Source organism: Scyliorhinus torazame, chromosome 6 (assembly GCF_047496885.1).
Source record: "Scyliorhinus torazame isolate Kashiwa2021f chromosome 6, sScyTor2.1, whole genome shotgun sequence".
Classification (NCBI taxonomy): domain Eukaryota; kingdom Metazoa; phylum Chordata; class Chondrichthyes; order Carcharhiniformes; family Scyliorhinidae; genus Scyliorhinus; species Scyliorhinus torazame.
The window spans coordinates 81187788-81203649 of record NC_092712.1 but is presented as its reverse complement, the minus strand read 5'-3'; the positions used below and the strand labels follow the sequence as shown (position 1 = coordinate 81203649).

The 15862-nt window shown below is 42.4% G+C and overlaps 1 protein-coding gene across 1 annotated transcript; it reads right to left on the bottom strand.

Annotated features, from left to right (window-relative positions):
* Window positions 1–8447: 8447 nt before the first annotated feature.
* On the bottom strand, window positions 8448–12963 carry bambia (BMP and activin membrane-bound inhibitor (Xenopus laevis) homolog a). The gene is made up of 3 exons (XM_072508384.1): window positions 12577–12963; window positions 10038–10322; window positions 8448–9305 (listed from the first exon to the last, which is right to left on the bottom strand). The coding sequence occupies exons 1-3, from the start codon at window positions 12650–12652 to the stop codon at window positions 8887–8889; spliced, it is 780 nt and encodes a 259-aa protein (XP_072364485.1). The 5' UTR covers window positions 12653–12963; the 3' UTR covers window positions 8448–8886.
* Window positions 12964–15862: the final 2899 nt, after the last annotated feature.

The window sequence follows — 15862 nt, the reverse complement described above, 5'->3', positions numbered from 1 at the left end:
GGCCAACTACCCCTGTGGACAGATTATAGTACTATTTATACTTACAATGATCAGACAATTGGATACCTGTATATTTTTTATAAATTTAGAATACACAACTATTTTTTTTCCAATTAAGGGGCAATTTAACGTGGCCAATCCACCTAATCTTTGGGTTGTGGGGGTGAAACCCACGCAGACACAGGGAGAATGTGCAAACTCCACATGGACAGTGACTCAGGGCCGGGATTCAAACCCGGGTTCTCAGCACCGTAGTCCCAGTGCTAACCACTGTGCCAGGTGCCGCCATGGGATACCCAAATTGAGATTTTCAAGAAGTCTTTGGTTGAAGGATGAGGTGACTAACTCATCTTGGATGTATTTCTGGCAGTTTCAATACAACCCGCATCAAATCACTCCACCCAGATGAACAGCCTTTTTTTATCCTTCTCCAATACCTTTCCAACTAATAAGCATAAATGAAGTCGAGGCAATAATTTTTCTCCCCAATGGCCTTTCTTTTGGGATGCTCACAACAATTTCCTGGAGAATAATACCTAATTCTCCTGAGATTCCCAGAGCAATCTAGGAAGGTTGGTAATCATAGTGAAGGGGGCAAAAACTGGAGAACAAGTGGACAGAAAACTAGATTAAGAGGGAAATCATAAGAATGTGTACCTCCACTACAATTTGTTAATTCGTTGTTATTACTATTACGCAGCTTTTCCTTGAGACTTTTCTCTGCCTGGTTGATGCTCTGTAACGACAAAGCTGAAAAAAAAATCGAGCTTCAAGTTCACTGAGGACAATTCACATCCAACAACTCACTCTGAAACCTCTGCTCCCATTTTAACAGCTGTGGCAAATTGCACGACAGCAGCTGAGACAGTCCACAACATTCTAAAACAATCAACAACATTTCTGGGTTACGGGGATAGGATGGAGGCATGGGCTGGTGCAGACTCGATGGGCTGAATGCCTCCTTCAACACTGTAAATTCTATGATTTTAAAGTAGTCAAATTGCCCTGTGTCCCAATGCTCTTCCTTGGGCCGTACCTGGTTTTGTTGAAATCTATCCATTAGTTTTTGAGATACATTGTTTACAGACAAACAGGACATGCCTTCCAGTGGCAGAAGTAATACAGTCTTTTAAAAACAAAAATCATTCCTGTCCTGCCACCACACCACAGACTTAATGTAAATAAGAATGTCTTTGTACCTCAGTGCAGAGTACCACAGCTGCATTTACCTACGTAATGAGTGATTGCAAAGTGCTTTGGGATGCCCTTGGGATGTGAAAGATGTATAAATCATGGAATTTTATAGTGTCAGAAAAGTCAATTTACTTCTGTACCATTACTTTAAAAATATTCTTTTACCTCAACAAGCAGTTAAAATGAGCATTAGTAAGGCTCTGTTCAGCATCACATTTTAGGCCCCATTTGTTACATAGCATTTTAGGTCATTTAGCTCCGCATGTTCTTTGTGACCTTGTCCAGATAAGTGTTGAGGTACTTAAAGCTTGAAGCTATCGCACTCCAGATCAGCAACTGCCATCAAATAGTTAGGAAAATGCAAAGGTTCTAACCAAATCAGCACTAATAGGCATGGAGAATGAGTTCACAGCAAGTTACTGGTCATGAAAGGGGTATTACAGCCAGCATCAAATCAACAAATTCAAGCAATCTTGTAAGGACAGCAAGCAATTTGCATATAAATAAAAAGTTCCACCACCCATTGCTCGACAACATGCTCAAAGCGACGAAACGTCATTTACCATTCAATAGGCAGACCGTCATTTACCATTCAATAGACTGACCTGTAGATCAAAACTGTGGCAAAAGACTTGTTACTGACCAAGTGGCAGGTAGGGACTTGTCAAGCAGATGTTGCCAGCTGATTTGCTAAAAGCCCTATTTACACTCAATTTTCATTGTAAGAAGTTTTACAACACCAGGTTAAAGTCCAACAGTTTTATTTCAAATCACTAACTTTCGGAGCACTGCTCCTTCCTCAGGTGAATGGAGAGGTAGGTTCCAGAAAAATCTATATAGACAAAGTCAATTTTCTGTAATTTTCATTAGCAAACCATTTCCAGTAAATTACTTCTTTAGCTTCAAAGCATTGAAAGAATTTTAATAATTCTATACTTAACCAGGGAGAAAGAGGCAGCATGCCATACAGTGAGTCACAACATTATAGGAAACTGCTTTTTTGCTTTGCTGGGTTTTTACAACATAGAAAGTTGAATAATGCTTATAGGTTTGTCATGTGAGAGTACCTTTAAGAAATGGGTGTTTAAGAAATGTACCTTTAAGAAATGGGTGTTTACTACTGCAGTGATGTCAGAGTGCGGGTGGAGCTGGGTATCAGCGTTTTACTTTTGTTTTGGGCTGTTTGCTGCAGGGTGTGTTTTAGTTTCATTTTCAGAGTTGGATAGCTGCAGTCACAGCCAAAAGGTGTATGAATCTCTCTGTAATCTAAAGACTGTGAATCGATCCTGGTGATTTAAAACTAATAACAGTAGTGACTTTAACCTGATGTGCTTCTGGTAAAAGGTGTTTTAAGCCTTATGGATGTTAAAAGGAAAGCTTAAAGGATTACTTAGTGTTGTATTATTTGGGGGTTGTATTTGAATTAATGGTTGCTAAGATGTTCACTGTATGTTTTAAAAAGGTTAATTTGACTTCATAGAATAAACACTGTTTTGCTTTAAAAAAAACTTTTCCATTTCTGCTGTACCACACCTGTAGAGTGGGCTGTGTGCTCCCCATACCACAATCTGGTAAAAGTTGTGGGTCAGGTGAACTCCATGATACACTTTGGGGTTCTCTAAACCCTGGCCCATAGCAGGTTTGATTCCTAAATTGAGCGGAGTTAGATGCTCTCGGCCATGATAATTGGTGGGGTATTACAATTAGATTTATTGATCCTGGGTTAGGGGAAGAAAAAATCCGAATAGGTTCTTGATTCTGACCCCTTCTGAAAGGTGAATGGGTCTGAAACTCCAGAGTTGGAAAAGGTGGAAGTGCTTCCTCAGGAAAGGCAAGAACATTGGTGCAGAAAATGGAAGTGTGGTGTGTGCATCACCTTTCTGAAACATATTTATATTTTAGTTGAAAGCAAAAACAGATTAGACTTCCATCAGTTTTCATTTCAACTGGCACTTAAGGGCTATCTGATGATTCCCTGGATATCTCAATAATTCCACCCAATGGCAGCTACACCTCATGATAGCGGAAATGGGGCTTTAAGGCACAAAGACAGGGCCCAGAGAGGATCAAACCCTTTTGATGTAGCCCCTTTGCTCCTTCAGCAAAGTTTTTTTCTTAAATTCCCCCCCCCCCCCCCCCCCCCCCGAGTCTTGGGAGTTTCCATTTCCCAGTGGCCATGGAATATGGCATCAAATCAGATGGGATGACAGGAATGCCATGCCCTTCGCCTTCACTCCCACTCAGACCGAATGAGGTTCTTATTAAGGGCTCCTTCCCACCGCCAATGGTAATTCACCTTGGGGAGGCTACCCAGTAAATCTTGTCAGCCTCCCTCTGAAGTCTGTGGCCCAGGGAGTGCCCGCCCCACCATCCAATAGCACAGGCTGCGACCATGGGGTGATGATGCCCACCTTAAAAAGTGACCCTCCCCCTCACCAGCTCTGATGATCGCCGACCCCTTACCATTAACTCCTGACCTGTTCTGGGGGGGGTCACTGGACCATGAACTGCTGCGGTCCCATCTGTGGGCACATCTGTGGGCATTGCTCCCAGTGGCACTGCAGCTACGGAGGAGCTGCCAGTCCTCTGATTGCTTGACCAACAGCTCTTGGAGGCGGGCCACCCTGCCTGAGGGGTGGAAGCCACAACTTCAGACAGCTAATTGCCTGAACCACAGATCCTGGCTACCAGGGCAGCCAGAAGGCAGTGAGTCTGAGAGCACAGCCACTGGCTCTGTGTGAAATTCCAGTCTAAATACCTGGTGATGACGCAATCAGCTTTTATGTAGAATCTACAGAAAGAGGACATTCGACAAAACTTGTCTGTGCCAGTGCCACTCCACAGAAGCTTTTGCTCACTAATGGCCACTTCGCATCCTGCATCATATTTCTCTTCTTTTTGATGCAGCAAGCGCATTTAAAATACATTCCTCCTAAATTCATCAGCTGATTTGTGGCTATCTTGTATTTATTCCCCTTGTTCTCCACACAAACTCCACAACCTGTTGAACCCGTTTAGAATCCGGTCCTTTTATGCACGGGAGCACAGTGGTTAGCACTGTTGCTGCTAAAGCACCAGCGTCCCCGTTTCGATTCTTGCTTGGGTCAGTCTGCGGTTGTCTGCATGTTCCCCCAGTGTTTGCATGGGTTTCCTCTGGGTGCTCAGGTTTCCTCCCACCAGTCCTGAAAGACGTGCTTGTTAGGTGAATAGAACATGAATAGAATGGGAATAGAGGGATACGGACCCAGGAAGTGTAGAAGATTTTAGTTTAGACGAGCAGAATGGTCGGCACAGGCTTGGAGGGTCGAAGGGCCTGTTCCTGTGCTGTACTTTTCTTTGTTCTATTCTAAATTCTCCCTCTGTGTACCCGAACAGGTGCCAGAGTGTGGCTACTAGGGAATTTTCACAGTAACTTCATTGTAGTTTTTTTTTTCAATTCAGTGTACCCAATTTATTTTTTCCGATTAAGGGGCAATTTAGCGTGGCCAATTTACCTAGCCTGTACATCTTTGGGTTGTGAGGCCAAAACCCACGCAAACATGGGGAATGTGTGCAAACTCCACATGACCTGCATGGTGGCACAGTGGTTAGCACTGCTGCTCACGGCACCGAGGTCCCAGATTCGATCCCGGCTCTGGGTCACTGCCTGTGTGGAGGTTGCACATTCTCCCAGTGTTTGTGTGGGTTTCGCCCACACAACCCAAAGACGTGCACGGTAGGGGGATTGGCCATGCTAAAATTGCCCCTTAATTGGAAAAAAATTGGGTACTCTAAATTTATAAGGAAAAACTGACCTCGATTACAGAGATTTACTCCATTTCTTTTAATTTAAAGAGAATGGTATGTCCGATTTCTTTAGGATATGGCTGCAAATAAAAATTGACACGAATCATTACACAATCACTCTTTCAATACCATGCAATCAAAAGACTTGTGCTTTTAACTATTAATAAACTCCTTCTGCACTGCAAAGAATGAGGAGATTCACGTGGATCAAACACCATTTGGGTCAAATGGCTTTTTTTTTTGTGCTGTAGTTATTTGTTATTACCATGGAACAAGATGCATTATTGATCAAGGATAAACCATGATTAAAAGAAAAGCACTGAGTGAAACCATAGTTACATGCCGAGGCCATAAATGGTACTGAACCACACTATTAAAGATCCCTGTGGCAGTATTGCTTTATCTTTAGTTATTCTTATAAAAAGAGGTATTAAATAATTTTATTGACTAGGTGCAATTATATAGCAATTTTAACATTTTTTTTTACAACGTCACGAGCTTTGGAGGAATATTTTATCAAATAAAATTTGTGTCTACCCTCCGAAGCCCCTTCGGAATTTTGTATGTTTGAATGAGATCACCTCACCCTTTTAAACTCCAGAGAATATGGACCCAATTTACTCACCCCTCTCATCCCAGATAACAATTTAGAGCATCTTCGCTGTACTGCTTCCAGTGCAAGTATATCTTTTCTTACATTTGGAGCTAAAACTGCACAGAAGTCTCACCAAAACCCTGTACAATTGTAGCATGACTTCTTTATTCTTGTACTCCAATCCTGCTTGTAATAAAGATCAATATGCCTATGCCATCTTCTTGCTTTGCCTGCATGCTGGCTTTGTGGCCCTGTTGGGAGTACACCCATGTCTCTCTAAGCTTCAACGTTTACAAGTTTTGCATCATAAAAGATATTCTGCTTTTCTATTTTTACACTTCTCCACATCACACTCCATCTATCATCTTGTTGCCAACTCACTTAACCAGTCCATATCCCTTGGCAGCCATTTGCATACTCCTCAAAGCTCACATTCACACCCAGCTTTATTTCATCAACAAATTTAAGACACATTACCCTCTATCCATCTCTTGTCTTAAACTAATGTAGACTGTAAAATGCAGAGGCACAGATCCTTGTGGCACTCCACGAGTCACTGCCTGTCAACTTGAATATGCTTCACTTTACCCTTATTCTTTGCTTTTTGACCATTAACCAATCCTTCATTCAGTTTTAGCAGTGAAAGGGTGAAAAAATAGGCAATTATATCACATACACAATAGCTACCAGTTCAGTTGTACGACTAAAGTAGCAGTAATCTGAATGGTGAGGAATAAAAATGGTAGGTTAGGGCAAACTTTCCATTCTTAGAGAAGGCAGGAGAATGGGGAATGAGAAACATATCAGCCATGGTTGAATGGCGGAGCAGATGTGCAAAATTGTGTTATTCTGCTCCTTTGCCTTATGATGTTATACATAAATCCATCCCAGTAAATTAAAATGGTTATTTTATATATATGTCTTTTGATTAAAAATGATATATATATATATATATATCCATCCTGTTCCAAGCCCACCAAAGTCTGTTCAAACCAGAAACATTTCACAGCTCATTTAAGCAATCAAAGTGTAATTTACCAATCTTCCAAGAGGTAATACTGCTGGATTTGCAACTATTTGTGAAATTACCTACAGCTTTACCTAATGCCCCATTTTATTATATATCCTTTTCATTGACACAATTTTTTTTTAAAAATCATGGTTTCACAGCAAGACTTTTTAAAAATAAATTTAGAATATCCAATTCTTTCTTTCCCAATTAAGGGGCAATTTAGCATGGCCAATTCACCTACCCTGCACATCTTTTTGTGTTGTGGGGGTGAGACCCACGCAGACAGGGGGAGAGAATGTGCAAACTCCACTGACAGTGATCTGGGGCCGGGATCGAACCCGGGTCCGCGGCGCTGTAAGGCAGCGGTGCTATCTACTGCACCACCGTGCCGCCGGTTTCACAGGAAAACTCTGCCTTGTAATAAAGTGTGTAACTTGACATATTGTATGCTTGGATGAAAAAAGAATATAAAAATATTTGGTGAAAAAGCTAGGAATTGAATGCAACCACAAGTGATGACGGTAGTTGGGAAAAGGAAATAAGAGCATCTCAACTATGAATTTATATGGGGTTCTGTTGAAACTGATTAGAAAGAAACTACAGTATTATTTAATTCAGAAAGAGTGGCGGAAAGCAGAACAAGCTTGTTTTGAGATTTTTACATTTGATATTGGATAAACCTCAGGATCTTCCTCTGATGGGTGTTAAAAAAAACACTTCACTAATAAGACAAAATGTGGCAATATAAATCAAGTACGAAGTCTTACAACACCAGGTTAAAGTCCAACAGGTTTGTTTCGATGTCACTAGCTTTCGGAGCACTGCTCCTTCCTCACCTGAGGAAGGAGCAGCGCTCCGAAAGCTAGCGACATCGAAACAAACCTGTTGGACTTTAACCTGGTGTTGTAAGACTTCATACTGTGCTCACCCCAGTCCAACGCCGGCATCTCCACATCAATATAAATCAATACTAACGCGAGATACGAGTTACACCCAAAGAAAACATCTACAGCCACAGATAGTCGGGCAGTATCTTTAAGAGTACATGGAAGTCAGTTGCATGGATTTAGTGTTTATGAGGATAGAAATGTCCTTCTGGCCTGCAGCCAAGCATAAATAGTAAAGTGCAAATTAATGGCAGAATACAAAACAGGCAACTAGGTACTTTCTGGAGGGGTTGGGAGGATTCATAGTATTCTTACACCTACAGTGAAGGAGGACAGAAAGACATCAAGTCTGCACTGACTCGCTGAAAGAAAATCCTACCCAGGCCCGCTCCCCACTCTATCCCCGTAACCTAGCCTGTACGTCCTTAGAACTAAGGGCAATTTACCATGGCCAATCCACCTAACCGACACATCTTTGGACTGTGGGAGGAAATTGGAGCACCTGGAGGACACCCATGCAGGCCAGGGAGAACGTGCAAACTCCACACAAGTCACCCAAAGTCAGAATTCAACTCACGTCACTGGCGCTATGAGGCAGCAGCACTAACCACTGTGCCACCAATTGAAAATGATAGAATAGGAGAATAGGGTACAACGTTGTCCAACATGACTATAATGGCCATATTCTGTGAGGGGGGAGAGAACATACAAGAGGGAAAAATAGGGGACAAATTGTGAACAAATTTCCTTTCACATTATTACCGCTAATGGGAGGAGAAAACGCAACCAAGTACAACTTCTTGTGTAGTCAAGCTAAAACCTGACAATCGCTACTACCTTCTGCAGCCATTTTCTTTTAAAATTGATTCGATCGAATGAGAAATCCCCCGACTGTAAATAAAATATTAGAGCTAGTCCTCCAAAGAACGCATTTAATTGGGATTTTGATCTACAATAAAACTAGGATACCTGATCAGAATTAGAGAAAAAATATATTTTCAGATCTTTACAATAATTGGAACAGGAAACATATAAAGAGCAGGAGCACAGCACTAAGTATACATCAGTTTATCTCCATTTTTACCAGCTCAAAAACAAAACAAAAATCAATCTTTTCCTTTTGTTCCCCCCTCCCCCCGTTGGAGCAGTTTCTAGAAACAAGTGTAGAATTCATCCTTATACAAAGTGTGCAAATGAGAAATCTCAGAAACCTTCACAGAGGCGAGGACTCTAAAACGTGTAGAATATTTAAAACCGGGTCCCTTGTTCAACCTTTGCAGTCTTTTGTTTTTAATATAAATTACAGTTCTCGGTGAGTCCATGATTGTCTTTTCACATAAAGTGCACTTGTCCAGCAGAATCGAACCATGAGCGGCTCCCAGTTAAAACTCGATGGGGGTGAGGGGGTGGGGTCATACAAACTCTAGCCTTCCGTGTCTGCTGTACATTCCCCAGTGAACCAGAGAGAGAAGCTTATCGTTACTGAGGTCGGAGTGCCTGATTTTATCACAGGTCATACAGCAGTTTTCCTGGCCAGTCACAGGTACCATACACTCCAAGTCTAACTTCGCCACCTGCCCCTTCTTGGAGTGGTGCCCATGGAAACTGTAATGCAAACGAGACAACATCTGCCGCCGCTGGTCCTGAAGTCTTTTGTTCTCGCTGCGCAGCATGCGCAAGGCCAGCATGATCAGCAAAACTAGGATGAGGCCACCCGCAATGGGCACGGCGATCACTGCTGCCCTAAACCAGAGCTCCTTCGAGGAAGTGAGTTCTTGCACCCTGGAGATCAGGTTCTTACTGGAATCCACATGATACCGGGTTCCCTGATCTGAGACGGGGAGAGAAGAAACAGGAAAAAAAAGTGTAAGAGTGAGCAGAATTGGCACCCTTAACAAGCAACTGACTTTTTGCATCGATTAATAAAAGGGGATCAGGGATTATGGGGAGACGACAGGAGAATGGGGGATGAGAAAAATATCAGCCGTGATTGAATGGCGGAGCAGACTCGATGGGCCGAGTAGCCTAATTCTGCTCCTATGCCTTATCTCAGTATAAATCATTTTACAACCCTCTATTGTCAGAAGCCCAACAAGTCCAGGGAGTCATTAAAAGATTGCTGCTACAACCATGTTTTATTATATTACATTAAAACACTTTAAAAATTAAAACACTTCTCAAATGGTATATCTAAACCATAATCAATTAAGCATTTAGGTTTACATTCGTGTTCCTACTACCTCCAAAGTTTTAATAACAAACAGAACAAGACAAGTAAGATACCACTGAGGTTCAATAAACCAAAATCCAGGAAACCCTTTCACTTTAATCTAATTTACTTCCCCCGAAAGACAACAAAATACTTAAGAGGGAAAAGCTTTTACTAGTCCTCTAATGTTAGCAGAGACACATAATATCTTATCGCTCAAGATTCAGCTCGTGATCTTGCCATTCCCTCCCTGTGTCTCTAATTACATTAACAAAATCAATGCCAGCCATCCAAAGTCTTGGCTGTCATCGCCTTATAGATCAGGCAGAGATTTAACAGCGAAAGCTCTCTTACCAGAGCTCTCACTCCCAGGATGTGAAAGAACGTCTTGCAGCCCTCGATAATTGCACATATCCTCGTGACAGCACTCCAACATGGGCCAGGTCCCGGTGTGATTCTGGGATCTTTTGGCACGGCAGATGTTTGCTGAATTCGAAACAGTGTCTAAGCATCCGTGAGTTAAAGGAGAGTTCGTATTCTGGGGGTCCAGTAGCCTTGAAAAACACGCAGACAGTTCCGATTTGCACATATAACCCGTTGCCACACAGTTAGATGCATCACAGTAGCATCTAATTTCACCTAAAAAAGTTTTTAAAAAGGGAGAAAAGTAAGTTCATTTCTTGACCAGTCAAGTGGAACATTAATTATTAATTGGCTGCACAGCAAGAGACAAGATTCTCAAATGCTGATGTGTACTTTTTGAATTGAGTTCACAACAAAGTTGATAATTAGTAGGTTACTCCTTCCAGCTCCTGGAGCCATGTTTCCAAAAGCACCCCAGTATGCTTAGTTATTAAACCTAAAAGCTTTTTACTCCACCCACATCAGCCGACATGGAAAACACAATAACACTGGCAAAAAACATTGACCGGGATGAAGTCCGCTGATCAAGAAATTTCCAATCAAATGCTACAACCATTTAAAAGTCAACCACTCCAGTCCTTCAAGCTGAGACTTCTTCACACCCACAACACAGCACTTTATAAAAACTGCACAGGCCTTCAAAACCAGCTATTTTCAAAGTGGAAAACGAAGCAGATATAGAAAGGACACAAAAGAGCTTTTCTTTCAGCCCATTGCTACACAAAAGCCTTTCAGGCAGCATTCTAAAACAGCAGCCACGAAGCTTATAATTAGTGGTTTGTTTGCCAAATGGAAACTGTTATTTACACACACCAAAAAAAGTGCAACATCTTAAAAGTCAGCAGGCTCGATCGTTCTGGCTTTACATACAAGCTGACTTGTGATGGGAGGCAAAACGCCAAGAGAGATTTCACAAACAAAAATAAACGTTTAATATTAAACCGTGGCCTTGCAGGAGCCTCTCCGACTACAAACAAGCCTAAAAAAATACACGCCATCTCTCTCGTATTAAAAATCTTAATAGCTTCCGCTTCTGAAAAATTACTTTTTAAAAAGTTCTCTTTGTATGCAGCAGGGCGAAGAAACCTTGCCATATTCGCCTGAAAGCGATCAGGTTTCAGCCACCTAAGCTCAGCTCTTAACGTTAACAGACCCCGAAGAGCAACTTCCCAGCCCTTAATGACTCCGGACTAATGGAAGGTGAAGGATCGGCTGTGTAAGATTACTAATGTGGATACATTAGTTACGGTCCTTCGTTCAAACTTCCCTTAGATGTCAAACTTATTGACCGAACAGATTTACGCCTGTTCCTAGTTCTTGTGGAGAACATTAGAGCGGTCCAGTTTGCAAATTTTACTCAATATTAAAAAAATGTCAGTCTTGAAACTCTTTAAACCAAAATTAAACACAGTTTGATACAACTCATAAAGCAGCCATTCATTCTATCTTAACTAAATTTGGGGGAGTTTAAAAAAAAATAAAGTTTGCACTCCTACACGGCTACAGGAGACACTAGACTTTTTTCGTCTTTAAAAAGTAAGCTTTTGATGTGAACTGGTAGGAGAGCAGACTGATCCCCTAATTATATCATTATCAGGCACATAGTTTCAGTATCGGTGGCTCCCCATCATCAGTCTGGATCACTCCCAAGTCTGCCCTTTGATGCTGTTAGAAAGACCCAGCTGCTGACGACAGGGCTTCTTATCTGGGTTAATTACAGGTTTGTACCAAAAATAAAAATTAATGAATAAATAAAAACAACCATGAACTCAACTTGCAGAGCTGTTAAATCAGGACAGCACATCAGTTACAGCCAAACATCCAAAATCTCCCCCAGATTTATTTTTTTAAAGACTGTGGAAGTGAAATCTCTTGGAACTTGTATTCCCCCACCTCCTCCTGTTGTACAAGCCAACATAAAGTTACATTGGCCCGAGAATTCAGAGCGAATGCTTCATTTAAAGATATATTTGAGGATTGTCAATTGGGGGGGCAACCAAGTTGTAGATTCTTAATAATTATCCGTCCATCCTCCCGAGAGGAATCATGAACTTTTTTACTTATTTTTTAAAAATGAGTTCATGGCCTTTTTTTTAACCGCTTCAGGCGACCCTGTAAAATTTTAAGAGGGTACCTGGTCCTTTTGCTCTTAGCGTTTAGAAATTCATTAAGGGCGGCTTACAAAAACATTTTGACAACCGCGTGCCCCTTAGGTCTACTTACATCAATGGAGGGCAATGAAGTGCCTGGACAAGCGAGAGGAAATGTGTGTTACCAGCGGCTCTGTATTGCAATAATGGCAATACCAGGATTGCACATGGGGGCAGAACACAGACTGGGCTCTCTGCATTTATTCAGACGGGAATGAATTTAGAAGGCTTCGGGGCTAAATGGTGATGGGGTGAGGACTTCCACCCTGAGGACTCCCGGGGCGAATGAAGGTGTATGGGCTGTACACTGAACCACTCACCTTTAGTCAAGAAGATGGCCATCGCACACAGTTCCAGCTGTAACCAAATCGAGATGAGATTGGGATGGCGATCCATTTAAGTTGTACTATATTTTTCCACCGTTTCCTCCCCTCCTCCCCCAAGTCTACTTCCCCAACTCGATTCCCCTGCCAAGCACTCTTTTCCCAGCCTCTGGCCGTTCCGTTGGAGATCTGATGGGTGAATGTGTCCCTCCTTCTCCTCCTGCTGCTACTGCTGGTCACAACACAAGCTCCATAGAGAGCGTCGCAGCCGACTTGCTGTGGATGCTGGCTGGCTTCACTCCCTCTCAATCCTCTCTCCCTGCTTTTTAAAAGCAGACACTGCAACATTCAATCTTTCCCCTCCCCCTCCAAGGCGCTGCTTTAACGCTGTCCCACTCAATACCTCCCCGCTCTCAATGCTAGCAACCCCGCCCACTTGTATGCAATCGCCCCGCCCTTATACCTGCACATAACCAGTCAGATCCCTGAGATATCCTATGGCCCCGCCCCAGGATCTGGATCTGGAGACGGGAATGGATTGACCATACACAGGGGAGGTTACATCCCGCCCCCCCCCCCAAGCCCCCAATGATTGGTTCTGCACGTTTCCGAGGTAACGTTGCTCTTGAAGACCAGTTGGTGAGTGGTTCATTTATTCTGTCAATCACATACCACCCCCCCCCCACACACACACACACACAAACAGGTTAATTCATACTCCAGCTCTCCCCGGGGAACTTTCCTATATATATAATAAAAATCCGCAGCACAATAATTTCACATCCCATTCCTAACATTCTCCCAGAAAACACATCTCATTTCAACATCTCTGGAATTGTGTAAGAACTGTAATTAAAGAAAAACTTGCATACCATCGGGAAATGTTTGTAATAAGAATGAGCGTGGAAACAATGCAGCATCGATTTAAAAAGGGCTATTTTTTAAATGGTCAAATAATAGCCTTCGGTTAAAACTGAACGTGCCAACACGGTGTATTTTAACACTTAACAGGGTTAGAATGGAATAGGTAGGAGATATATATGGAAACATGTAGGATAGGGAGGGAAATGTAACCTTTACTTTAATGTTGTGTGAAATGTAATGACTGTCATTGAATACAGACTCCACCTTGTTGGTGAAGTTTGAGACAGTGGGCATGAATACCGCCTGTCTACACATCATTATGATTCATTATCCTGAAACATAATGCCCAGTGTCGGCTCAGCAATGAACCGCAACATCCCAGATCCTACAATCAAGTTGCGCTGCGCTGCGCTCACCCCCCCCCACAATTTGCTTTTAAAATCAATGCAAGGAAACATTACTTCTTTTTTTTAAAACCTTATGCATTTCCATCGTAAGACTGGATTCGGGACTCGAGGATCCGTCCCTGGAGAGATTATACGGGCATTGCTGTGATGCAGTTTAAATAGTCAATGTGAAAGGAGTACAGAAGATGCAGGGTTCCTCGCAGAGGTGACTATAGCTGCCGGATATGGCAGGCGCTGTTTGTGTGGGGAATGGGGAGTTCACGTCAGGCTTGAGAGGCAGAGTGTGTGTTTTTTGTGTCTGACGGGAGGAGGGGCTGCAGACAGTTAAGTTAAATTAGCAATCAAAAGACACCCGGCGCCACAGAGACGACAGAGAGAGCAACTGACAGTCAATTATCAGCCTCAAAACAATACGCTGCAAACACCACCGATTGTGATCAGTATCAGCCCAATGGAATATTGTCAGTGATATGTTAATTACTTTGTTGGTATACCGTCTGAGGCCATCAAAAGACAGCGCCCTTAGACCTATCGCATGTGATATCTCCACTTTGAAAGCAAAGTATTGAACCAAATGTGTGTGCCATTTAGCCAGTTCCCACAGAATATTTTAACACAAAAACGAAATGACATTCACAATTGTACTTCATAAAGTCTTTTAAAAAAGAGAATTCAGGCGCCGACTGTGAACCCATAGAACCTTTTACAATTGCTCCCTCTTTGCCGCAGTTTTGGCTGAAATTCGAAAATGACGAAGGTTCCACCCAATTGCATTTCATTCAAACCGTTCCGCTTCAGGATTTCACACACAGTATACAGCTACATACTCCTTCACATTTACACAATATGCAGCTACATACTCCTTCACATTTACACAATATACAGCTACATATTCCATCACATTGGCAAAATATACAGCTACATACTCCACAGTCACATTGACAAAATATTAGCTACATACAGTAGTGAGGCCGTGGAATGCCCTACCTGCTACAGTAGTGAACTCGCCAACATTGAGGGCATTTAAAAGTTTATTGGATAAACATATGGATGATAATGGCATAGTGTAGGTTAGATGGCTTTTGTTTCGGTGCAACATCGTGGGCCGAAGGGCCTGTACTGCGCTGTATTGTTCTATGTTCTATGTTCTATACTCCTTCACATTGGCAAAATATACAGCTATATACTCCACAGTCACATTGGCAAAATATACAGCTACATACTCCACAGTCACATTGGCACAATATACAGCTATATACTCCACAGTCACATTGGCAAAATATACAGCTACATACTCCACAGTCACATTGGCACAATATACAGCTACATACTCCACAGTCACATTGGCACAATATACAGCTACATACTCCACAGTCACATTGGCACAATATACAGCTACATACTCCACAGTCACATTGGCACAATATACAGCTACATACTCCACAGTCACATTGGCACAATATACAGCTACATACTCCACAGTCACATTGGCACAATATACAGCTACATACTCCACAGTCACATTGGCACAATATACAGCTACATACTCCACAGTCACATTGGCACAATATACAGCTACATACTCCTTCATATTGGCAAAATATACAGCTACATACTCCTTCACATTGGCAAAATATACAGCTATATACTCCACAGTCACAAAGAACAAAGAACAAAGAAATGTTTAGCACAGGAACAGGCCCTTCGGCCCTCCAAGCCCGTGCCGACCATGCTGCCCGACTAAACTACAATCTTCTACACTTCCTGGGTCCGTATCCCTCTATTCCCATCCTATTCATGTATTTGTCAAGATGCCCCTTAAATGTCACTATCGTCCCTGCTTCCACCACCTCCTCCGGTAGCGAGTTCCAGGCACCCACTACCCTCTGCGTAAAAAACTTGCCTCGTACATCTACTCTAAACCTTGCCCCTCTCACCTTAAACCTATGCCCCCTAGTAATTGACCCCTCTACCCTGGGGAAAAGCCTCTGACTATCCACTCTGTCTATGCC